At 39.8% G+C, this 25,912-nt stretch overlaps 1 protein-coding gene across 3 annotated transcripts; it reads left to right on the top strand.

Moving 5' to 3' along the window:
* On the top strand, positions 1 to 6,417 carry LOC113118699 (B-cell receptor CD22-like). Of its 3 annotated transcripts, none has more exons than XM_026288181.1 (11): positions 1 to 509; positions 781 to 837; positions 1,133 to 1,480; positions 1,579 to 1,827; positions 4,365 to 4,616; positions 4,706 to 4,957; positions 5,051 to 5,293; positions 5,372 to 5,462; positions 5,576 to 5,621; positions 5,700 to 5,938; positions 6,104 to 6,417. In XM_026288181.1, the coding sequence occupies exons 2-11, from the start codon at positions 783 to 785 to the stop codon at positions 6,159 to 6,161; spliced, it is 1,833 nt and encodes a 610-aa protein (XP_026143966.1). In that variant the 5' UTR covers positions 1 to 509; positions 781 to 782; the 3' UTR covers positions 6,162 to 6,417. The 3 variants fall into 3 exon arrangements, with proteins under 3 accessions (XP_026143966.1, XP_026143895.1, XP_026144026.1); XM_026288110.1 differs by having other exon boundaries at positions 5,573 to 5,621; XM_026288241.1 differs by lacking the exon at positions 4,365 to 4,616 and having other exon boundaries at positions 5,573 to 5,621.
* Positions 6,418 to 25,912: the final 19,495 nt, after the last annotated feature.

The raw sequence follows: 25,912 nt of genomic DNA, 5'->3' as shown, positions 1-25,912 counted from the left end.
ACTTTATAAGGCAAAGCAATTATATGTTATATTATATGCCTCAAAGAAATGTATAACTGGATATGCGTCTAAACATGCATTTTGATGTTATTGTGCAAACACTTACTGTCTATACAAATGAAGAAGTACAGTTCTGTGGAAGAGTTTTCAGGAAACTGAGTAACAACATCTAACCATGTGACAGCAAATTTCCCTTTTACACTGAAAACTTCATAGTGTCATTTGATTATTGTCTGTAAGCTGCAGTCATGTATTCAGACATTTTTAATCAGTATTTCCGAATGAGTTTTTTTTTAATTGTGTATTTTTAAAGTGGTTTAATTTGTGTGAATCTTTTGTAAGTGGTTTAGTTTGGGTTGTTCCTGTCTTGTTACGGGGCAGACAGTTAAAAATAGACTTCAGAGGGTTAAAAAGGGAAGGAAAAAGTTGTGTAAAACAGCAGAAGAACGTTTTCAGCTTGCATTTGTAGTTTCACTCTCCTGAAATCTTTTGACTGAAACTACAACACGGTAAGAGTTACGCTCATTCAGTAATAAATACTTGTTTAACTAATGCATCTCTAGTCACACAAGAAACTTAATGCAATAGACTTCTCTTTCATGATCTCTGAACATCTAGTGATCGTGTGAACTTAGGTTTCAACAATGTAAATCTACTAACAATGAAGATTTTACGAGTTAATATCATTTAAATGATTTTGATCATGTTTACAGTGTCTGTTATGTTAATGAAGCTAAAGATGATGTGCTGCACTGTTGAATATTATATTGTTTCCTGCAGTGATGTCACTGATGTCAGCTCCTCCTCTTCCTCTGTTGATTCTGCTCATGATCCCAGGTGAGTCTCTCTGTAAATATCAAGGGACATAAAACTCAATATTAGAAGTAAAGGTACAAAAGTTGGGTCCAGTTAGTCCTGCTAGCTACAGGAAAAGTGCTGAAACCCCTTTGAACTGATCAAATAATTGTATGTTTAACTAGCATTTAGTCCAGAATGTTGTTCATGGTTAGTGGTCAGTGTTATGCTTCCTGCATTTAATCATCATCTGCAAATTGTACATAGCTTCATGTTTACATGACCAATTTAAATGAACCTTTATGGTCCTGGTTATGTTTTCATTAATGTGTTTCAGTGGTTTCTGCTGACTGGGGTGTGAGTTACAGTCCTTCACACATCTGTGCACTAAAGACCTCATCAGTGATAATGAACTGCACTTATACATACCCTACTGGACATAAGATTCAGAAAGTGTTCTGGACCAAAACAAATGTAAAAGATGCTGATAATGAGTTTCCAGATCTGTCTGTGGATCCTGAATACAGACAGAGGCTTCAGTATCTGGGAGACAAACAGCAGAACTGCACCATCAGACTGAGTCATGTGACACAGAAGGACCAACACATGTACTGTTTCAGATTCATCACTGATAAACCTGATGGAAAATGGCTTGGTCATCCAGGAGTGACTCTTACTGTCACAGGTGACTTTCATGAGGCTGAGCTCTTCTTCTGTGCATTATGTTGAATAATAATCAGTGTATGACAGCAGCACTAGATATAATGTGTGTGTTGTGTTCAGATCTTCAGGTGGAGGCTCCTGAGAGAGTGACAGAGGGTCATAATGTCAGTCTGACATGTAAAAGCAGCTGCGCTCTGACTGACAGAGCAACATTCATCTGGTACAGAAACTCACAGCCATTAACTGAGAGAAGAGACAGAAACAATCAACTCCTGCTGCAGTCAGTCAGAAGAGAGGATGCAGGCAGATACAGCTGTGCTCTACATGGACACACTTACATCTCTCCTGCTGCTCAGCTCAATGTCAACTGTGAGTATTTTTTTAAAGGTTTCCTTCAAAGTGACTAATCCCTCCTTTTCTTTAAAACTGCATAAATCAGGTTTATAAGTGAGACACACAGACACAATAGAAGTAAACAGGGCCAATATGTAAATGTTAAAATTACTCATTATTTCAATAGTATATGCACAAGATGGGAAAAAAGGGTGAAAAAAGGTTAACATGATTGTGAAAGATTGCTTTAAAATATGTACCCCATAGCAATGCAAAGGAGCTATCAGATTTACCACTGGTCTGTTAAATTTTGTCACAACAAATGCACAGTGTTTAATTAACTCTGCTCAGTGTTTATCACACTCTACTCAGAGTGTTGAAGTAAGATTGAAGCAGTGTTGAAAATAATGACGCAATTAAGTGATTTACTAAGATCTGATTGAGCATTAATGATGAACACCTACTGTTAACAAACAGAATCACTGAAGAACCCTTACGAAAAAAAGTGTATTCAAGTGTGATATTAGTATACTTCTTTTAAACTAAAAATAGGAAAGTATATTTAGTTTACTTTTTATGTACTTCTCAGAAATATACTTAAAATTACGTTTAAGTATACTCAGAGGTGGGTAATCCAGGGGCCAAAGAGTAGAAGTCCTGCCATATTTTTGCTCCACCCATGAACTCAGCAGCTGATTTTATCACCTTTCAAGTCACAAACTAGTCTTGAGTCAAATCCCAAGTCCTCAAAGAGTTAAAGTTAATGAGATAATTAAGAGACTAATTAAATTAAGATGCATTAGTGATGAACACCTGCTGTTTACAATCAACATCACTGAAGAAAAGAGAAACACAAGAACTACAACTGACTTTAACCACAACCTTGGATGAAATATACTGGAAGAAAAAAAAAAACTGTGCCCCCATAATTGTGGTGATTATCTGCTTCAGTTGAGCTCTAGAGCCTTTAAGCAGTCTCTGTAAATTTGCTTCTAAGCAATTGCATTATTGTTTTGCCACAAACATGTGTGCAATGCTGATACAACTCTTGATCTAGCAGGAAACTTATATTTTTGATGACTGTATGATCTTGATTATACTTTTAAATGAAAAGATCAGTTGTTAGAGAGGACTGCTGTCTTTTCACTGCTCTGTGTGTGCTCTTTGGATGGGTTAAAAGTAGAGTATGAATTCTGAGTTAGGGTCACCATACTTAACTGTATGTCATTTTCACTAAAAAGAGAGAAATCTCATTACGTAAATGCCACCATAATGCTTCAATATTAAAATAATAATATAAAAAAGACAGTTTGGTATTAGGCATTTTGCCATGTCCATTTATCATATGATCCTCAACAGTGGTGAAAATAATTATTCATACTGCAGTGCATTATGGGAGTCTTTCATGTATTGTAACATCATTTCTTTTGTTGATTCTCAGCCTTGTAGATTCTCAACCTTGATCATATGCTGGTTCTTGATATCTTTTTGTGTGTCTAAAAAGCAAGCGCTGGAGTTCAGATTTCTATGTGTGTTACACAAATTTATAACTCACTCTTTAAAAATATTAGAACAATGCTTTTTTGTGTAAATTGTAGTTTCACTGGGATTATTCAAAATCTAAACATGTGGAAAAATAAGAAACAACATTATTGAAAACATATTTAAACCACATGAGAACCTACATACATGATCTGACACAAAAAGTCAAAGGTCAAGAGCACAACTGAAGCAAACACTGATCTCCATGACGGTGGCATCATTTTAGCCAATAAAACATCAGCATCTGATCCTCTGTAGTTCTCAGTAACAACAGGTGTTAATCATTAATGCACAATCATCATTTAATTTGTTACTTAATTATCTCATTAACTTTAACTCTTTGAGGACTTGGGATATGACTTGAGACTAGTTGGTTCCTCCTCTGGTGAAATCAGCTGCTGAGTTCATGGGTGGAACAAAAATATGGCAGGACTTTTACTCTTTGGCCCCTGGACTACCCACCTTTGCGTATACTAAATATATACTAGAAAGTGGGCCGATTTAGTCCCAAGGAGTATTGAAACAGTATACACTTACAAGTATACCACTAGAACACTTTGTATACTTGCTACATAAAGTATACTTGAACTTTACTTAAGTAAACTTAATAAAATAACTTGAAGTATACTACTTTTTGCTTAGGCAAAAGAGAAAACCAAGAACTACAAATGACTTCAGATACAGCTTTAGACGAAATCAACTGAAATAAAAGAAGACATTAAATCTCTCAAGGTCTCAGCAGAGCAGCTTCACTCATTTCTAACCTGACTTAATTTTGGTAAATCAAACTTGCTTTGTGTTGCAAGGCTCGGGATTGGCTGTTCGCCAGTATATATAAAACAGCATATGCTGGTTAAGTATATTTTCAGCTGGTCATGTGCTGGTCCTGAAGGAGTTAGTTGCTTAGGACCAGCACATGACCAGCTCAAACAAGAAGTCATGTTGTTTTATTTTTTTATTTTTTTTTATTTTTATTCAACAGATAGTACTAATTTCATTTAGAGTTTAAAATTCAAATATTTCTGATGTAGATCCTCCAGAGAAAACTGTGATCTCCATCAGTCCATCTGAAATATTGGAGGGAGATTCAGTGACTCTGACCTGCAGCAGTGATTCAAACCCTCCTGCAGAAATCAGCTGGTTTAAAGGAGGAATATTTATAGGATCTGGAAGAATCTACAGCATCTCAAACATCAGATCTGATCACAGTGAAGAATACAAGTGCAAGTCCAGAAATAAACATGGAGAGAAATACTCTGATGGTGTGACTTTAAACATAATGTGTGAGTTAATGATCATCTGCACATTGTTTAATTTTTTTTTTTTTTTTTTTATTGTGAATTTTCATGTTTGTTCATTTGTTTGTTTTTAGACCCACCAAAAAGTGTCTCAGTGTCCATCAGTCCATCTGTAATATTGGAGGGAGATTCAGTGACTCTGAACTGCAGCAGTGATTCAAACCCTCCTGCAGCAATCAGCTGGTTTAAAGGAGGAATGTTTGTAGGTTCTGGAAGAATCTACAGCATCTTAAACATCAGATCTGATCACAGTGGAGAATACAAGTGCAAGTCCAGAAATAAACATGGAGATAAATACTCTGCTGGTGTGACTTTAAACGTCACGTGTGAGTCAATCATCATCTGCACATTGTTCACATACAAATTCAAAAAATTCTAATAATTTTTTCTTGTGAATGTTAATATTTTATGTATTTCAGATCCTCCCAGGAATGTCTCTGTGTCTATAACTGGATCAGGTGTAATAGTGGAGGGAGATTCAGTGACTCTGATCTGCAGCAGTGATTCAAACCCTCCTGCTCTGAACTTCAGCTGGTTTAAGGAGAATCAAAGCTCAGCTGTTGGATCTGGACAGAGTTTCAGTGCACTACAGAGTGGACGCTTCTACTGTGAGGCTCACAATCAACATGGATCTCAGAGATCAGACGCTGTTACTGTCACAGGTGAAGCTTTATTTTATAAATGATCAAGACAGTTGTAGCTTTGAGAGTCAATCTTAACTCACATTCTTAATCTTTCAGTGTCTCGTGGTCTGGGTTGGCATGTCTGGTTGGGAATCACAGTGGCATGTGTAGGATTATTCATTATTAGCATAATCATCATGTTCATGATGTAAGTTTGATTAAGAGTCATTTTCGGTTATAGTGCAGGTTGAATTGCCTCATGTAATTATTAGTAATAAATCTTTAAAACTCAACTTGTAACTTAAATGTCTATAAAAGCAGGAGAAAACGAAGAGGTGCAAAAGCTGAAGATGTCACAGTGAAACAGGTGAATCAGACTGGAAATATGTTGCGTACATTTTAGTTAGGTTTCATATGTGTAATAATTCATTTTCAATTATTTCAGGATGATCTGTACTCTAATGTAACTGAGAGGGGCGCTTGCGTGTCTGAATCAGCCATTTGTGATGCTGCTCCGTATGCCAGCGTTTCATTCAGCAAACCCAGAAGAGATGGAGACAGAGATGCTGAGGAGATCCAGTATGCAACTGTCCAGCATCACAAGAACAAACCGATGAAGAGAGCAGAGGAGAGCGAAGACCAGTACGACAACCTCAGGATCCACCAGCCTACTGCTGCCCTGAGGTGCAAAAATACATCTTCTGTCATAATCTGCTCACTGTCATGATTATGACTAAAGGAAAATGTATAGTTCTTTCAGTTTGAACTTTTTGCTTAATGCCAAATCAGAAACCTGACATACAAGGAGGATGAATGACTTCATCATCATGTAATTTCTTTTTGTTTCAGGCGATTGGATGTGGAGACTGTGGAAGAGGTCTCTGTAATCTACAGCCCTGTCAGATGAATGACAGACTGTCATGAAGACATGTCATGTTCATCCCGGCTGCTGGGAAAAGCAAAAGCCAAAGATATTTGCTGAATATGAACAAATATTAATTAACGTCCTTGAAAGTTTGGCAGTTTAATTTAGCATGCAGTTTAACATGCTATGCTATGCATATTGATTAAATCTGGTGAACAGATGAGATAAAAAGAAAGAAAAAAAACATGGCTATATTCACACTGCAGGGCTTCCCACATAGCAACATTGTGTCGGCCCAGATCCGGTCCACATCTGAAGTGAAGTGAAGTGACATTCAGCCAAGTATGGTGACCCATACTCAGAATTTGTGCTCTGCATTTAACCCATCCGAAATGCACACACACAGAGCAGTGAACACACACACAAACACTGTGAGCACACACCCGGAGCAGTGGGCAGCCATTTATGCTGCGGCGCCCGGGGAGCAGTTGGGGGTTTGATGCCTTGCTCAAGGGCACCTAAGTCGTGGTACTGCAGGTGGAAAGAGAGCTGTTCGTGCACTACCCCCACCCACAATTCCGTCTGGCCCGAGACTAGAACCCACAACCCTTCGATTGGGAGTCCAACCCTCTAACCATTAGGCCACGACTTCCCCGTCGAAAAATCTGGCACCCGTTGAAAGATGATCTGGCCCACATGCAGCGTGGAATGATGGCACTTGGGCGGACCGCTCCTGTTTGCCAGATTTGAGCCACAAGCAGGCCATAGCAATGCCACATGTCAGCCAAGAGTAAAGAAATTAACCAGAACTGGACCTTATGTGAGCCACAAAATCTGTGTATATTAAATATGAAATAATTTCAGCCTTAATCCTGTTAACAAGCAGAATAACTGAAGGAAAGAAGATAACAGAAAAAGAGATGAGCAGAAACACAAGAACTACAACTGACTTCAGGCACAACCTTAGATGAAATCAACTGAATATAAAAGAAGACATTACATCTCTGAAGATCTCACCAGAGGAGGATTAAACAACTCAAGATTTTAACTGATTGTTATAATACTGCTGTATCTCATGTGGCAGAAACACTGGGTTTGTAATATGAATGTATTATTGGAACAACATAATTCTTAGATAAATAAAAACATCAATGTATTTAATAGAGGTGTGCGATACCGCTAGATTTGGTATCGATCAGATACCAAGTAAATACAGGGCCAGTATCGCCGATACCAATACCAATACTTTTTAATAATTAAGGTGGATGCGTCTTCAACCTAAATCTAAATGAATTTTCATGACTTTTAATTTGTTTTTGTGATTTGCATTTTGGGTTATTAATCAGTACCACAAAAGCTTTTGTTCAGAAACAACTTTTGGTTACTTCTGATTTATTTAAATAAACAAAGTTACAAAATGATTACTTCACAAATATAAAAAATGTAAAAACAAATTCTCTTTGCAAGTAGCATGTTAATAATTAATTTTAATAATTAAAAAGTTAATAATTCTCCTCTTTAGTGCACTTCTTTTCAGGATTTTTTTCTTAAAGTAACAACGTTTTACTTCACAAATGTAAAACAAATTCTCCTTATACAAAATTCCTGAAGCCGACATCTTCCACTATGGAAAGAGGCTGCAGGTCCTTCACAATCATTTCTAATAGGCGCCTTGTAATATCCACTGCTCTTGGAGAATCAGCTACTGATAAAATAATAAAAATAATTAAGTCTGGTGCACATCTAGGTGAAGTTTAAATATAGAAACTAGTATCCCTTTCACAGCTAACACAAAAAGGGTAGATCGGCCTGAAAATACAGCCATACAACGCTCCTCTTTCTCTCCGCCTCTGACTGACTGCTGTTAGAAATGCGCGCTTGACTGCTGGTGGTAGCGCTAGTGGTGAGTCACGTGACTGTACAACACAGGAGAGGGGGCGGAGAGCAGTGTCGAGCACAAGCAGCACTCTTAAGAGTTTGCTTTGCTCTGTGACAGCAGCAGCATTTTGACAAACACGGCCAGGTCGCAAAACGAGAGAAACTGAAACTTAAGTATCGATATTTTCCCGTTGGTATCGATCAATACCGATACCAACGTTGGTATCGATATTATTGATATTAGTATCGATCTGCCCACCTCTAGTATTTAATGATTATTATTATAAAACCATCAACAGATAACAGCAGTCACTTGATATCATGTAACTTTAGCTTTCTTTGATGCTGCAAATGTGTTTGATAAACACACTGTCACAGGAACCAAAAAAGACAAAGTACATAATAAGAGTTAAGAGCCAACTAATGAAAACACTAATCACTGTTATGGTGAAACAGAGTTAAACCTCTGTTAATTCTCAATAAAACATTTTGTAGATGTCTAATAGAAATAAAGTCAGTCTGGTTAGTAATAAGTGAAGCTGGTAAAGCTGTTTGTGGAGTTGTTTAATCCTCCTCTGCTGAGATCTTGAGAGATGTAATGTCTTCTTTTATCTACAGTTGATTTCATCTAAGGTTGTGGCTGAAGTCAGTTGTAGTTCTTGTGTTTCTGCTCATCTCTTTTTCTGTTCTCTTCTTTCCTTAAGTGATTCTGCTTGTTAACAGGCTTATTAAGGCTGAAATTACTTCCTATTTAATACACACAGATTTTGTGGCTCAGATAAGGTCCAGTTCTGGTTAATTTCTTTACTCTTGGCTGACATGTGGCATTGCTATGGCCTGCTTGTGGCTCAAATTTGGCAAAAAGGAGCGGTCCACCCAAGTGCCATCATTCCACGCTGCATGTGGGCCAGATCATCTTTCCACGGGTGCCAGATGTGGGCCGGATCTGGGCCGACACAATGTTGATATGTGGGTTAATGCTCAATTTCGATTTTTTGAAAAAAGACATTTTTTTGCAAGGCCGTTCACATTTCCAATTAAATGCGACCTTTTGTGATCTCCTGTGTGAATGTGAAATGACCCAGAAGTGACCCGCATTCGCAGAAGAGTACTCAACGGTGAACGACGTCACTCGTTGTTAGCGGAAGTAACGTTAAACACGGATGTCAACAACAGTGTAGTCAACAGCGGAGCTCTTTTTGCAATATTAAAGTTATTTCACCAACGGAGACAGCACAATTACAATCTTCTCGTTTTAATAAGAAAATTAAAAAGATGGTTTTTGGCCATGGCGTTTTGTGGAGAAGAGTGTTAGCAACGTCGGTACAGAGAAACGTGTGGGTGCGGAGTCGCAGGCAGGAGTGGTGGGATACTGATGTGAGTGGCTCTTCTCGTTCCCGACTACTTCAACGCAGAATTATGACGTTTGTAGCGTATCAATGACGTACGGGTCGGATACATGTGGCCTGGCTGTTCTGACGGAGGTCGCATTTCAAAAGATTGGATACGTATCGGATTTAGGTCCACATACCCAAGTGGCCTGGGTCACATTTGAAAAGATAGGATCTGTGTCTTTCAGACTGTCATGAAAAGATCAGATACAGATCGCATAGGGGGAAAAAAATCGGAATTGGGTTGTTTCAGCCTGCAGTGTGAACGTAGCCCATGATGCTGTGACGTGATGTTCGAATGAGTCTAAGGATGGAATTATTCAAATTTTGAATTCAAATGTTTATGTGACCAAATAAATATAATGTATCAGTTCCACTGAACTCAAGCTTCATATGTTCATGATTTCAGTTCTTTAAATCTTAATTGACTTCTGTTGAAGTCTAGGTACTCAATTCCAGGTCATTGAGGAGCTAAACTCAGAACTATATACGTGCTAGGAGTCATTGTTTTTTAAGGGGCTCTAGGCTGGCGTTAAATACAAAATATGTGATTGCTGGGTTACTATTAATATTCAATTAATATGGGGTCATATGGGATTATTTCAAAACAAAATAATTTATGTTTGCATAATTGTTTATATATAGACAGTGTATATTTAATGACAATTATAATTGCATACAGTTAGTGTTGGCGGTATGGTTATGTTCTGGGCAACACTCCACACGCATGTCCATGCAGCCATGCTTGGACAGAGCGGGGAAAGCAGCTAGACAAACCCCCAAAACAACCATATGCCAAATGAGCGTCACCCAAAGTTAAGCAATTGAGGATGTGCAACAATTATGTTCTTAGAATTCTTAAGCAGCTGTGATTGTAAAGGGGGAAGCATACGCCCCTAGCAGCAGCAGTCTGATATGATGGCAGTATTATCCAATTTTATGCATCTACCATGCTGCAAAATTCACAAAGGGGGAAGGGTCACCCCAAGTTAAGCAACTGAGTATGTGCAACAAGCATGTTTCTTGAAAATGCTTAAATCTCATGCCAATCCAGAGTACCCACAGAGCAGTACGAATCCCCATCTCCAAAAGTCCCCAGCCTGGTCATATCTGCAAAACAAAAATACAGCCTCCGATTCTCTCTGGAAAACCAAGCTCCTGTAGGCATGTTGTGGGCGAAGCTATAATACTGATTGTGTTGTTTCCATAACATATATTCACTTATGTGCTGATTTCCAACAAACGACAGAATCTGATGCAGTTGTACTTACCTGACTGGGGTCTTCAACATGTTTTAATAGCAAATGATGTGCAAATCCAGCGTCCACCTGGTCTTGTTTATAAAACATTCATCACTGCAATGACGAAAACAACACTTGCTACACTCCATTGCTGCCCCAGAAAAGCAACTGCATCCATGGTCCATGTAATGCTAGTTTTTTTGAGAAGCTGAATGTGGTAAATTTCCCCTCACATCCAAAACACACTTATTTGGAGACATTCTCAAACAATCCTATGCAGCGCTGCCAACGATTTCCTGATGAAGCGTGTTTATGGGCGAGGTCTCGCTCTCCTCTGGTCGAGATTTGCATGGGCGTGCTTTCCCAAGAGAAATGCTCATAAGGAGTTCCATCATCGTCTACATCATAGACCCATCATCGAAAACTACCGAAACTTGTACCACCCAGAAATAAACATTTTCCACTCATCCGAATTGGCCATGTTTAGCATGAAAATCCATCTCTTTAACACTGAACAACTCTGAATCCATGAAACAGCATTGTAGCCCCCCTTTAAGCAAACGTGTGATACATACGACCCCCTTGCTGCGGCATGAGGAACACGTAATATGCATTAATGCTGTAGATTACATAATGGAGGGTGGTTTTCCAGCAGGGGAAGCATGCACCCTTCGGAAACTTAGAATGGCGTCCAGTATGAATGAAAATGCTCCATAGAAACACCTCCCTCAGTATAAAAATGCCTAAACCGAAATGGTAATCTGTTGAGAGGTAGGATAACCTTCTAGAACCAACTAAATGAAATCCTGGCATGTAAACATGTTAAACTGATTACTTATACCCAAGTTAATCTCATCAATAGTCGGTCATCAGGATGGGAAAGTGATGTCAGCAACGCTGTGCATTCAATGATTAGTAGAAACTGACATTATAGTGGAGACTGGGAAATCGTCGACAAAGATAATAAAACTCCAGTTATACAACAACACACATTAGAATGGAATATGGAATCTCATAACTAGAGCAGAAAGCTGATGTAATAAGTGAAGCACAATTAACTGCTTTTCAGCTTAAAAACAACACTATGGCTGCATCTGAAAACTTAGGCAGATGACTTGCTGGCTGCGGTCTAATCATTCAATGACTTTGCAGGCAGCGTTTTTCTTTTTTTTTTTTTCAAAGGAACCTCATGCAACGGATTTCGGACAGGCTTCTGAGGCAGAGTAATGTTTTAATGATCTACATCAAAATATAGAGGCTTTGGTTGTAACTAAGTGGATATTTCATTACTGCAATATTAATTTCTCGCTTGAAATTACATAAGTGGAAAACGTTGTTCAGAAACATACATTTACACACAAACTGACCACCAACCGCAACTTTCAGACGCCATCTTTATTTTTTGGCTAACTGTCACACAATGGAACGCATGGGATTGTGGAATATCATAGGCAGCGAAGGATACATCTATGCTGCCTTCAAAACCGGCCAGATGAAGTCATCTCAGGAGACAGGAAATGAAGCTGACATTGATTTCGGACATGCCTTGAAGCCTTCCTACTTTGCAATGCAATCTCCGAAGACAGCATTTTTTTAGTTTTCGTATGCAGCTTATGATAGGGAATAGCTCAATGAAAACACTTGACCAAAATTTGCCTGTTATTGTATGAATTATTACAGATTCATAAACCCATTTGTAAATGTTGTAGCTCATTGCAAGCACTTTGCAGTCATAAGCTGCCCCCCTCGTGCTTCATGTTTTAACAAAACTTGGAGAGAATAATGTATTTTACCATTAAAATGTACCCCCCCCCCCTTATATATATATATATATATATATATATATATATATATATATATATATATATATATATATATATATATATATATATATATATATTATCTTATCTTAGACGTGGATTTCAGGTGTTCTGAAACAAACTGCAACAGTTCGATTTGCAAGAACCAATGCAACAGTTTGATTTGCAAGCAGCGATACGATCAGTTAATTGCAAGCAGCAATGCGATGGAGAGACGCTGAATAATGGGAATTTAAATAGACCGCAGGAGATAGGTGTCAAGACTGGATTGGTACACGTCAGGAACAGCTGACTGTCAGCTGATGCAAGCGTGACGAACGTGACCTGACTGAACTAACACAATGCTCGATTTCAGTGATTTTTTCATTCACTGAAAACAACAACAACAACATTTTGAATTACATTAGCAACATTTGTAAGAAAATGCAATGAAATATAAACTTCCCCTTTGATCTCATACTTTCTCCATCACATCTCCATCTAGTGGTAACTTCAGCTGAGAAATACTGTGTTGCAACAACAAAACCTCTCAAGTAGGTTAAAAAACAACTTCTCTGTCTGTGGTCAAAGTGATGGCATCCAGTCTTATGCAACACATGTCTAATTGAGAGAATGTTTCCAAGAAAAAACGGCAGCCAGTATTAAAACCTAGTTTTAATTTATTTTTATTTGAACCTCTCTCCAATCTTAAAATGTCCAAAAGCAAGTGAAACTATAAAGTCCTACTACAAAAAGAGAAATATGTCATTTACTGATCGGTCAGATTAATGTACAACAACAATAAAAGATGCCATCTTCATTTCATGTTGTTTAACAGTATTTACACTTTTTACAGTTTACTTGCTTTTGGATGCATTTGCATTGAAAAGATATCAAGGTATAATCAAATAATAAAAAATAAAAAAACTGTGTTTTTATGCTGTCCACTCTTTCTTGAAAAAATGCTGCATCGTGTCCAATATAGACAGCCTTAAACTATGTCTGTATTTTTTTTTTTGCAGTTCATTGTCAGCTATGGCACACATGTATGTGCTGAAATACTCAACACATAGATCAACACTGTATCAGTGACTCCACATTTACTGTCTTTATATAAAGCAGCAGAAGATCAGAATGTGTGGCTCATCATTGACTGAAGCACAGGCACATGTATTTTCTACACAATACAACCAGAGTTCTGGCCCAGCAGGCACAGGATGTAGACTCCAACGTCAGTTACATCCTGTGCCTGCTGGGCCAGAACTCTGGTTGTATTGTGTCAAAAATACATTCCATTTCACGACACCTAATTAACACAAAAGAACAAACAATATCAAAGCAATATTAAATCATTTTGGAGAAAGGCAGAAGAGCCATACAATGAAAATATTTTAAATGTATGTTTAAATATATTATAGGATGGTGTTAGAAAAAGTGTTATTTGCTCTGTCTGTAAAGTACCTAAATGTAATTTATAACCAGCATTAACATCAATTCAATTAATAAAGATAGTCAAGCCAAAATTTAAGTTGGCTTGGCTTGAGAAAGCATAGCCTGAAAGTTTGAAGTGTTTTCAATCTGAAAATTGTACAGTTCAGCGCAAAACAAAATCAGATAGTTGAGAGGAGATAGACAGAAAGATGAAAAGAGACAGCCACTTTTTAAAGTACTTACTACATGTCAAGAGTTAAAGAACGATCTAGCCACATGAAGTGGGTCGCTTCTCTGAATTTCTTTTCACTGACAATGTCCCTAAAAAGTCATATGAAGTAAATTTAGGAGGTAACACTTTAGAATAAGGTGTCATTGGTAAATAATGATCTAAATAATCTTAGATAATGTTAGTTAAAGAAAAAGGTTACTTTTTTTTTTCTTTTTGGGGGAATTGGGTTGGCAACCATCAATGGCATTATATTACTAAAGTCTTTCTGCTCTATTTTATCTTTAAAGGCTCATTTTAGGCGAAATAAGACTTTTAAAGACCAGCAGAATCCCTGTCATTTCGAATACTATATCATAAAACATGTCATTAATGTTTGAAATCACACACATTTGCAAAAACACTCTCTATGATTATGACCAAAGCATCCTTACAATTACAAACCTGATTCCACAAAAAGTTGGGATACTGTACAAATTGTGAATAAAAACACAATGCAATGATGTGGAAGTTTCAAATTTAAATGTTTTATTCAGAATACAACATAGATGACATATAAAATGTTTAAACTGAGAAAATATATAATTTTAAGGGAAAAATAAGTTGATTTTAAAATTCATGGCATCAAGCACATCTCAAAAAAGTTGGGACATGGCCATGTTTACCACTGTGTGGGACCCCCTCGTCTTTTTATAACAGTCTGCAAACGTCTGTGGACTTAGGAGACAATTTGCTCAAGTTTAGGAATAGGAATGTTGTCCCATTCTTGTCTAATCCAGGCTTCTAGTTGCTCAACTGTCTTAGGTCTTCTTTTTCACATCTTCCTCTTTATGATGCGCCAAATGTTTTCTATTGGTTAAAGATCTGGACTGCAGGCTGGCCATTTCACTACCCAAATCCTTCTTCTATGCAGCCATGATGTTGTAATTGATGCAGTATGTGGTCTGGCATTGTCATGTTGGAAAATGCAAGGTCTTCCATGAAAGAGACAATGTCTGGATGGGAGCATATATTGTTCTAGAACTTGGATATACCTTTCAGCATTGATGGTGCCTTTCCAGATGTGTAAGCTGCCCATGCCAAACACACTCATGCAACCCCATACCATCAGAGATGCAGGCTTCTGAACTGAGCGCTGATAACAACTTAGGTTGTCCTTGTCCTCTTTAGTCTGGATGACATGGCATCCCAGTTTTCCAAAAAGAACTTAAAAATTTGATTCGTCTGACTACAGAACAGTTTTCCACTTTGCCACAGTCCATTTTACGCCTGCGCTTCTGGATCATGTTTGGATATGGCTTCTTTTTTGACCTAACGCACAGCGATTGTTCCAGATTCTCTGAATCTTTGGATGATATTATTCACTGTTGATGATGATAACTTCAAACTCTGTGCAATTTTTCTCTGAGAAACTCCTTTCTGATTTTGCTCCACTATTTTTCACCACAGTATTGGGGGAATTGGTGATCCTCTGCCCATTTGACTTCTGAGAGACCCTGCCACTCTGAGAGGCTCTTTCTATACCCAAACATGTTGCCAATTGACGTAATAAGTTGTAATTTGGTCCTCTGGCTGTTCCTTATATGTCCATTTAACTTTTCCGGCCTCTAATTGCTACCTGTCCCAACTGTTTTGGAATGTGTAGCTCTCATGAAATCCAAAATGAGCCAATATTTGGCATGACATTTCAAAATGTCTCACTTTCAACATTTTAAATGTTATCCATATTCTGTTGTAAATAAAATTTATGAGATTTGTAAATTATTACATTTCTTTTTTACTCACAATTCCTACAGTGTCCAAACTTTTTTGGAATCGGGTTTGTAAAAGACATTAACACAATTGCACATTTTAAGAAAACAAAAGTAATTAAATGTTTTTTTTTTTTTACTTTACTGCCACAGAATCTCAAATCCACCATACCTTATGAACATCCAGAAGTGAATGAACCTGGACATGCACATTAACACCAGTCAGTAAGGTGTGCACGCGTATTTACGGTAGACATACCTTACGTCATACCTTTACATCTAGTCGACGTATATATCAGGCGTCATGTGTGGCAACGTACATTGAGACGACGTATATTAGAGGTCTTCACGGGTCCAAAAATTCTTGCCCGAACCCGACAGAGACCCGTAATGTACTACACCGAACCGACCTGGACCCGTCTATTATTTCAAAAGCTGGACCCGGACCCGTGTAGATCCGAGAAATGCCTACCCGGACCTGACCCGGACCCGTATATTACTTGAAATCTGGACCCGAACCCACCGGGAAGACACAGACCCGACTGGACCCGACGTTCACATATTCCACCTTAAATTGCTATTACAAGTCAATAAACCTGTTGCGAAGAATACAGCTTTTTGTCTTACCTAATTTAAAGAGCCGTGGTCTCTCTTCCTTGTACCTGACTGCCTGTGATGCATTACAATCCTCCGTCAAGAAAGTTATTCATGTTATTCCTCTCGTTATTCCAAGTCCAAGCTGAATCCACTCATTATTTCAGCTTCAAAAGTCCACTTGATGTCACGGTGACGGATGACAAATGCTACTGTGCACATGTACATTCTGACTCTAGTTAATTTGCATAATAACTTACACTGTTTGCCTTTTGAACTATAATAACGATCGCTCGTGCAATGCCATGGCCGCTGACATTATTTATTTACTATCATCTGATCTCTGTCTGTGATCTCTGCTCAGCATCGAGTCTGAATCTGAACCACTAAAAATTTAACATTAAACGGTTCATTTATAATATTATAAAAATGGGAGAAAATGTAAAACGCGGTTTGGCGGTCGAAATGTCCCTCACTGCTTGCCATAGAAACATGAGTGCACATGCGTGCTAGCTTTATCAACCTAAAATGCCTTAACGCAATTTGAGCGTAATAGAAAACATGTGACAGTTCACCTCAGATTGTGTTGCTGATTTGAAATATATTAAACATGAGTGTGTCAAGTCTGCAAGCATTACCGTGTGTGCACGTGTATTAACTCTTGAGTCTGCGAGCGAAAGAGAGAGAGATAGATCACTTTTTTTGGCTCACTCTTTTCTTTTCCTAATTTTACAAGTTGCAAGTTACAAAAAACACAAGCAGTCTTTGATAACGGCTGGATGTTCTCTGAGTCCGATGACTCCGATCGGCGATCGCACGGGTATTACACACAATGTTAAACAGACCCGGGACCCGAGGTAATAGATTCGGACCCGACCCGGACCCGGCTGATGATTTAAAATATAGACCCGTACGGGTCCCGGGTTGGGTCCGGGGTCAACGGGTCTCGGGTGCACTGTGAAGACCTCTAACGTATATATCAGGCATCTTGTGAGGTGACATACATCGAGACGATGTACATATCAGGCGTCTTGTGAGGCGACGTATATTGAGACGACATATATATCAATCGTCTTGTGAGGCGGCGTACATGGAGACAACGTATATATCAAGCATTTTGTGAGGCTACGTACATTGAAATGACGAATATATCAGGCATCTTGTGAGGCGACGTACATCGAGACGACGTATATATCAGGCGTCATGTGAGGCGACGTACATTGAGATGTCATATATATCAGGCCCCTTGTGAGGTGACGTACATCGAGACAACGTATATATCAGGCGTCATGTGAGACGTACATCGAGACGACATATATATCAGTTGACATGTGAGGTAACGTTCATTGAGATGACGTTTATATCAGGCGTCTTGTTAGGCAACGTACATCGAGACGACGTATATATCAGGCGTCTTGTGAGGCGATGTACATTGAGATGTCGTATATATCAGGTGTCTTGTGAGGCAACGTACATTAAGATGTCGTATATATCAGACGTCTTGTGAGGCGACGTACATTGAGAAAAAATATATATCAAGAGTCATGTGAGGCCACGTTAATTGAGACAACATATATATCAGGCGTCTTGTGAGACAACGTACATTGAGATGACATATATATCAGGAGTCATGTGAGGCGACGTACATTGAGACGATGTATGTATAAGGAGTCTTGTGAGGTGACGTACATTAAGACGACGTATATATCAGGCGTCATCTGAGGCGACGTACATTGAGATGACTTATATATCAGGCGTCATCTGAGGCAACGTACATTGAGACGACGTATATATCAGGTGTCTTGTGAGACGATGTACATTGAGACGGCATATATATCATGTTTCTTGAGAGGCGATGTACATTGAGATGTCGTACAGTATATATCAGGCCTCTTGTGAGGCGACGTACGTTTAGACCACATATATATCAGGCATCTTGTGAGACAACGTACATCGAGACGACATATATATCAGGAGTCATCTGATGCGACGTACATTGAGATGACGTATATATCAGGCGACATGTGAGGTGACTTACATTGAGACGACGTATATATCAGGCGTCTTGTTAGGTGATGTACATCGAGACGACGTATATATCAGGCGTCTTGTGGGGCGATGTACATTGAGATGTCGTACAGTATATATCAGGCCTCTTGTGAGGCGACGTACATTTAGACCACGTATATATCAGGCGTCTTGTGTGGCGACGTACATCGAGACGACGTATATATCCGGAGACTCGTGAGGCGACATACGTTTATACGATGTATTTATCAGGTGTCATCTGAGGCGTCATACATCGAAACGACGTATATATGAGGCATCTTGTGAGGCGATGTACATTGATACAACATATATCAGGAGTCTTGTGAGGTGATGTACACTGAGACGATGTATATATCAGGGGTCTTGTGAGGCGACGTATATATCAGGCTTCATGTCAGGCGACGTACATTGAGAGGACTGAGAGGACATATATATATCAGGAGTCTTGTGAGGTGATGTACACTGAGATGTCGTATATCAGGAGTCTTGTGAGGCGACATATATTGAGATGACATATATATCAGGAGTCTTGTGAGGTGATATACACTGAGACGACGTATATATCAGGCGTCATCTGAGGCGATGTACATTGAGAGGACGTATGTATCAGGCATCATCTGAGGCGACGTACATTGAAACGACGTATATATAAAGCATTTTGTGAGGCGACGTAAATCGAGATGACGTATATATCAGGCGTCATGTGAGGCGACATACATTGAGACGATGTATATATCAGGCATCAACTGAGGCGACGTACATTGAGTCGATGTATATATCAGGCATCTTGTGAGGAGACATACATCGAGACAACATATATATCAGAATTCATGTTCCCTCCCTTTTCCTTCCCTTCGCCTATCTATTAATGTGATTTGACACCGAGCTCTCTGAACAGCCAGCCTCTTTTGCAATGACCTTTTATGTTTTGCTCTCCTTGTGCAAGGTGTCAATGGTTGTCTTTTGGACAACTGTCAAGTCAGCAGTCTTCCCCATGATTGTGTAGCCAACAGAACTAGACTAGAGACCATTTAAGGCTTTGCGGGTGTTTTGAGTTATTTAGCTCATTAGAGTGTGGCAGCAGGTGTCTTAAGTATTGAACCTTTTCACAATATTCTAATTTTCTGAGTTACTGAATTTGGTATTTTCCTTAATTGTCCGTTATGAACATCAAAATTAAAAAAAATAAACATTTGAAATATATCAGTCTGTGTGTAATGAAGTAATATAATATAACATTTTCTCTTTTTGAATAGAATTAGTGAAATAAATCAACTTTTTGATGATATTCTAATTATATGACTAGCACAGGTATACCAGGCGTCATGTGAGGCAGTGTTCATCGAGACGATGTATATATCAGGCATCTTGTGAGGCGATGACATTGAAACGTTGTATATATCATACTTCATGTGAGGCAACGTACATTGGGAGGACGTGTATATCAGGAGTCTTGTGAGGTGATGTACACTGAGACGACGTATATATCAGGAGCTCTAGTCTAGGTTGAACTTTCTAGACTAGACTAGAGCTATTATTAAATGGGGAAGTCGTGGCCTAATGGTTAGAGAGTCAGACTCCCATTCGAAAGGTTGTGAGTTCGAGTCCATGGCCGGCAGGAATTGTGGGTGGGGGGAGTGCATGTACAGTTCTCTCTCCACCTTCAATACCACGACTTAGGTGCCCCTTGAGCAAAGCATCAAACCCCCAACTGCTCCCCGGGCGCCGCAGCATAAATGGCTGCCCTCTGTGTGTGTGTGTGTGTGTGTGTGTGCGTGCGCACACTTCGGATGGGTTAAATGCAGAGCACAAATTCTGAGTATGGGTTTCCATACTTGGCTGAATTTCACGTCACTTTCACTTAAATATCAGTGGTGGATGAAGTACACAAATCAAGTACTTGAGTAAAAGTACAGATACGTATAGTAAAATATTACTCCAGTAAAAGTACTCCTTTTTCCATTTTACTCAAGTGAAAGTACAAAAGTTCTCTTTTTTATGTCCTTAAGTAAAAAAGCACACACAAATTAGCATATATATATATTTATAAAAATTACCTCAAGTTAGCACCAGCAAGCTTGTTAGCTAGACAGTTAGCATCAGCTAACAATATTTACTTATTTTCAGTATGGTTATGAATAAACATTCATGTCTGTCTACTCGTCAAGTTAATCCGAAAAAATATAACGTTACTGTTGATAAACAATATAAAAACAGATGTCACATAGGACATGGTAGCATTTTAATAAAACTGTTAATATTACGGCAGCGGAGAATTTGAACATGCACGAGTTATTTTATTTAATCTGTGTAAGTTAGTTTTTTTTTTACCTAAAACACAGAGATGATTGATGTGTCTGGATCGTCTTCACTCGAGCATTTCAGTGGGTTTAAATATATCACTCTTTACAGCGGATTTAGTTCCCAAACATCTGACAATTTTGACCTAAATATGATTTTCAGTTACAATAATTAGTCCTAAATTTTGACATTAATAACTTACTTTTAGCAACATCAGACGCACGCGCGCTCACAAGATCTCCCGGTTCTTACTTCTGGAGACTCGCACTAAACGGTTCATTTGAATCAGTGAGTGGTCGACTCCAGAACAGCTGCAATCGGATCATTCTAATTCGTAAACAAATCGTTTGGTGCAATTTGCGATCCGATTTAAAGGTTTATTTTGAAAAGACTCAATTCGTTCATGATGAATCAGACACCACTTCTGCATGCGTGTCGGAGCACGTGATATATTATAGGGAGTAACGATATGTTTTACTGCTTGTGAGGCGACGTACATTGAGATGACATATATCAGGAGTCTTGTGAGGTGATGTATACTGAGACGACGTATATATCAGGGGTCTTGTGAGGCGACGTACTTTGAGACGACGTATATATCAGGCTTCATGTCAGGCGACGTACATTGAGAGGACGTATATATCAGGAGTTTTGTGAGGTGATTTACACTGAGATGACGTATATATCAGGCGTCATCTGAGCATTTTGTGAGGCAACGTAAATCGACACGACATATATATCAGGCATCAGAGGCGACATACATTGAGACGATGTATATATCAGGCATCAACTGAGGCGATGTACATTGAGTCGATGTATATATCAGGAATTTCACGAGTTCACACTTACATATAATTAACTGAAGTATTATAATGCGTATTTGGCGTGCTGTCCGGGGAAGGGGCTCCGAGCTCGGGAATGGCCCGAACCTAGAGTACCCCCCCGTATATAATAGTGTAAAATGAACTCTAGTGGAGGAGATGGGGTGGAGGGGGGATGCTGATAAACGGTCAATGAAGACAGGTAGGCTGATTCAGCTGTATTTATACCCTAAGGTTGATTATCTTAAGTGGTTACACCTGTGCTAATTAGGTTAAGTATCTGTAGTGCTTCTTCCGAACCTTGTTATGAAACTACATTTCATGAGTTCACACTTACATATAATTAACTGAAGTATTATAATGCGTATTTGCCGTGATGTCCAGGGAAGGGGCTCCGAGCTCGGGAATGGCCCAAACCTAGAGTACTCCCCAAAAAGCTAAAGAGCAGAGGACAGCCGCCGAACTAAAGACCCCCCCAAATGAGTGCCGCATTTGGCGGGCTGGCATCTCGAGAAAGGGTCTGAATGTTTGTCCAGTGGTCCCGTGATGCGACCGATCAGGCGAGTTTGTGTCTTTCTCCTCTGTGAGACCATTGCTCGCTGAACAGAAAGAGAAAACAGGAAAGAGAGAAAATGAGAGCTTGACCGGGAGATTTTCTCACACTGCGTCCGCTGTGAGACCCAATGCTCGCTGGACGAGAGAGAAAATGAAAGTGTTCTACCGGGAAAGTTCTGGCTACATCCGCTGTGAAACCAAATGCTCCTTGGACAAAAAGAGAAAACAGGAAAGAGGAAAATGAGAGCTTGACCGGGAGATTTTCTCATACTACGTCCACTGTGATACCCAATGCTCGCTGGATGGAAGAGAACAAATTAAGTGCTCTACCGGGAAAGTTCTCACTGCGTCCGCTGTGAGACCAAATGCTCGTTGGACAAAAAGAGAAAACAGGAAAGAGGAAAATGAGAGCTTGACCGGGAGATTTTCTCATACTGCGTTCACTGTGAGACCCAATGCTCGCTGGACGGAAGAGAACAAATTAAGTGCTCTACCGGGAAAGTTCTCACTGCGTCCGCTGTGAGACCAAATGCTCGCTGGACAGAAAGAGAAAACAGAAAAGAGAGAAAATGAGAGCTTGGCTGCGAGATTTTCTCGTACTGTGTCCGCTGTGAGACCAAATGCTCGTTGGACAAAAAGAGAAAACAGGAAAGAGGAAAATGAGAGCTTGACCCAGGAGATTTTCTCATACTGCGTCCACTGTGAGACCCAATGCTCGCTGGACGGAAGAGAACAAATTAAGTGCTCTACCGGGACAGTTCTCACTGCGTCCGCTGTGAGACCAAATGCTCGCTGGACAGAAAAAGAAAACAGGAAAGAGAGAAAATGAGAGCTTGACCGGGAAATTTTCTCACATTGCGTCCGCTGTGAGACCCAATGCTCACTGGACGAGAGAGAAAACAAAAGTGCTCTACCGTGATGTTCTTGCTATGTCCCCTTTGACACCAAATGCTCGTTGGACAAGAAGAGAAAACAGGAAAGAGGAAAATGAGAGCTTGACCGGGAGTTTTTTTCATACTGCGTCCACTGTGAGACCCAATGCTCGCTGGACGGAAGAGAAAAGGTAAGTGCTCTACCGGGAAAGTTCTCACTGCGTCCGCTGTGAGACCAAATGCTCGCTGGACAGAAGGAGTAAACGGAAAAGAGGGAAATGAGAGCTCCTCAGATACAGAAAAGGCTCCTGCGGGACCAGACACTGCTGTGGCAGTGGGGAGATACAGAAAAGGCTCCTGCGGGAGCAGACACTGCTGCGGCAGTGGGGTGATACGGGAAAGGCTCCTGCGGGAGCAGACGCTGCTGTGGCAGTGGGGAGATACGCAAAAGGCTCCTGCGGGAGCAGATACTGCAGTGAGGAGGTACAGGAAAGGCTCCTGCGGGAGCAGACACTGCTGCAGCAGTGAGGAGGTACAGGAAAGGCTACTTGCTTTTGGCTGCTGTAGATGTTGGCTGCGGGAAGAGTAAAAAGGGTTAGTAACATTTGATGGGGCAAGCAAAAAATGAATGGGTAGCCTACTGTGTTACCAGCTTAGCAATTGGTTGCCTGATTTGACAATTCCTCAAGCCTTGTCCACATTATTATGTTACTATTGGAAAAGCATCTTTCCTCTCATTTGGCCTCCGGGTTCTTAGGCGGTCTCCAGGGCGGATACGTTTGGAAGGCTGTTTTCATGTTGTAGTATGGACTGTGGAAACAGAGGCTTTTGGAAACGATGAAGCATGTTTAGTCTTGCAAGACATTGTACTGAAAGACATGATTATAGCAGTAACGTACCAGTCACCCCCCATTTTTTTTTCATGGAGACAGAAATTACATACCCAAAATAAAATTGTTTCTGCTCATGATTCTTTCTGACTAGATACATGGTCAACGTTTGTCCACGAGCTGACACTTCGACGTTTTAACGTTCAGGAATAGGTCCCTAAATAATTTGGTCCTGCCAGAAAACTTGCATGGAAATAAAAATTTAAAATTGAATTAAGCATTTAGCCGATGGTTTTATACAGCGACTTATGGTGCATTCAGGCATAATCATTTTTTTTTTTTTTTTTCTTATGTCTGTATCATTTCAATGAGGTTTAAACGTGCGCGGTAAGACAAATGTAATGTCTTGAACATTTCAGTGTGGATGAAGACTGGAAATAATGTCTTTGTTCGTGGTTAAATGTGGCATCATCCGACGGAACTACGTTTGTATCTGTAGTCCAAATCTATGCGCACTTCACACTCCAGATCAGCAGGTGGCGGTAATGCATCTTTACGCTGGTTTGCCAAAACCGCCACAAAACACTAGTAGAAGAAGACGGAACTGCGCCATGACGTCATTTAACAAACTTTAGCTGCAAACCTGCTTTTAGATGCAACACTTTGGATGCCAACTGCCATAAAATCCAATGAAGAAGAACCTGCTTTTAGCATTTTCGCCTGAAAATGTGTAGGTTAACGTCGCGCGGTCTGCGCCGCTAGAGGAAGCGGCCTCAAACTGCTGCTCGGCCGGAACTGGGGTGAAAGGCTGATTGGCGGTGGGAAGTGAGAGGCTTGCTGCGGTGAGAACTTGGGTGCAGCCCAGGCTGGTTGGATTCCAGCTCGAGGAGAGCTCGGTCTCGGGCGGCATGATCATTGTGTCGAGCGAGGCGAGCTCGGAGCTTGCACGGTCTATTGGCCACGACTTTAGGCTTGACGAGGAGAGCAGCTGTCGCGATGACGCTTAATGCTGCTCATCGGCCGTGTTTGACTTGGTAGGAAAGATCGCGGGTCCGGCAAAAGCAGCAGGTCTTATAAATCCCCGGTGAAGCTCTCTTTTTTGGTACGAAAATTGGGTCCGTGGTAAGGTGACAGACGAAGCGAACCAGCATGCTGATAAACAGTCAATGGAGACAGGTAGGCTGATTCAGCTGTATTTATACCCTAAGGTTGATTATCTTAAGTGGTTCCACCTGTGATAATTAGGTTAAGTATCTGACGTGCTTCTCCCGAACCTTGTTATGAAACTACATCTTGTGAGGAGACATACATCGAGACAACATATATATCAGGCTTCATGTTCCCTCCCTTTTCCTTCCCTTCGCCTCTCTATTAATATGATTTGACACCGAGCTCTCTGAAAAGCCAGCCTCTTTTGCAATGACCTTTTGTGTTTTGCTCTCCTTGTGCAAGGTGTCAATGGCTGCCTTTTGGACAACTGTCAAGTCAGCAGTTTTCCCCATGATTGTGTAGCCTACAGAACTAGACTGAGAGAACATTTAAAGGCTTTGCGGGTGTTTTGAATTAGCTCATTAGAGTGTGGCAGCAGGTGTCTTCAATATTGAACCTTTTCACAATATTCTAATTTTCTCAGCTACTGAATTTGGTATTTTCCTTAATTGTCCGTTATAAACATCAAAATTAAAAGAAATAAACATTTGAAATATATCAGTCTGTGTGTAATAAGGAATATATATATATATAATTTTTTTTTTCTTTTTTTCTTTTTTTTTTCTTTGAACAGAATTAGTGAAATAAATCAACTTTTTGATGATATTCTAATTATATGACCAGCACCTGTATACCAAGCGTCATGTGAGGCAGCGTTCATCGAGATGACGTATATAACAGGCGTCTTGTGAGGCGATGACATTTAGACTTAATATATATCAGGCGTCTTGTGAGGTGACGTACATTGAGAGGATGTACATATCAGGCTTCATGTGAGGCAACGTACATTGGGAGGACGTATATATCAGGAGTCTTGTGAGGTGATGTACACTGAGACGACG

The sequence above is a fragment of the Carassius auratus genome, chromosome 1, assembly GCF_003368295.1.
Source record: "Carassius auratus strain Wakin chromosome 1, ASM336829v1, whole genome shotgun sequence".
Taxonomy (NCBI): Eukaryota; Metazoa; Chordata; class Actinopteri; order Cypriniformes; family Cyprinidae; genus Carassius; species Carassius auratus.
The sequence above is the reverse complement of the archived record's forward strand: the minus strand, read 5'-3'. Positions and strand labels throughout refer to the sequence as shown.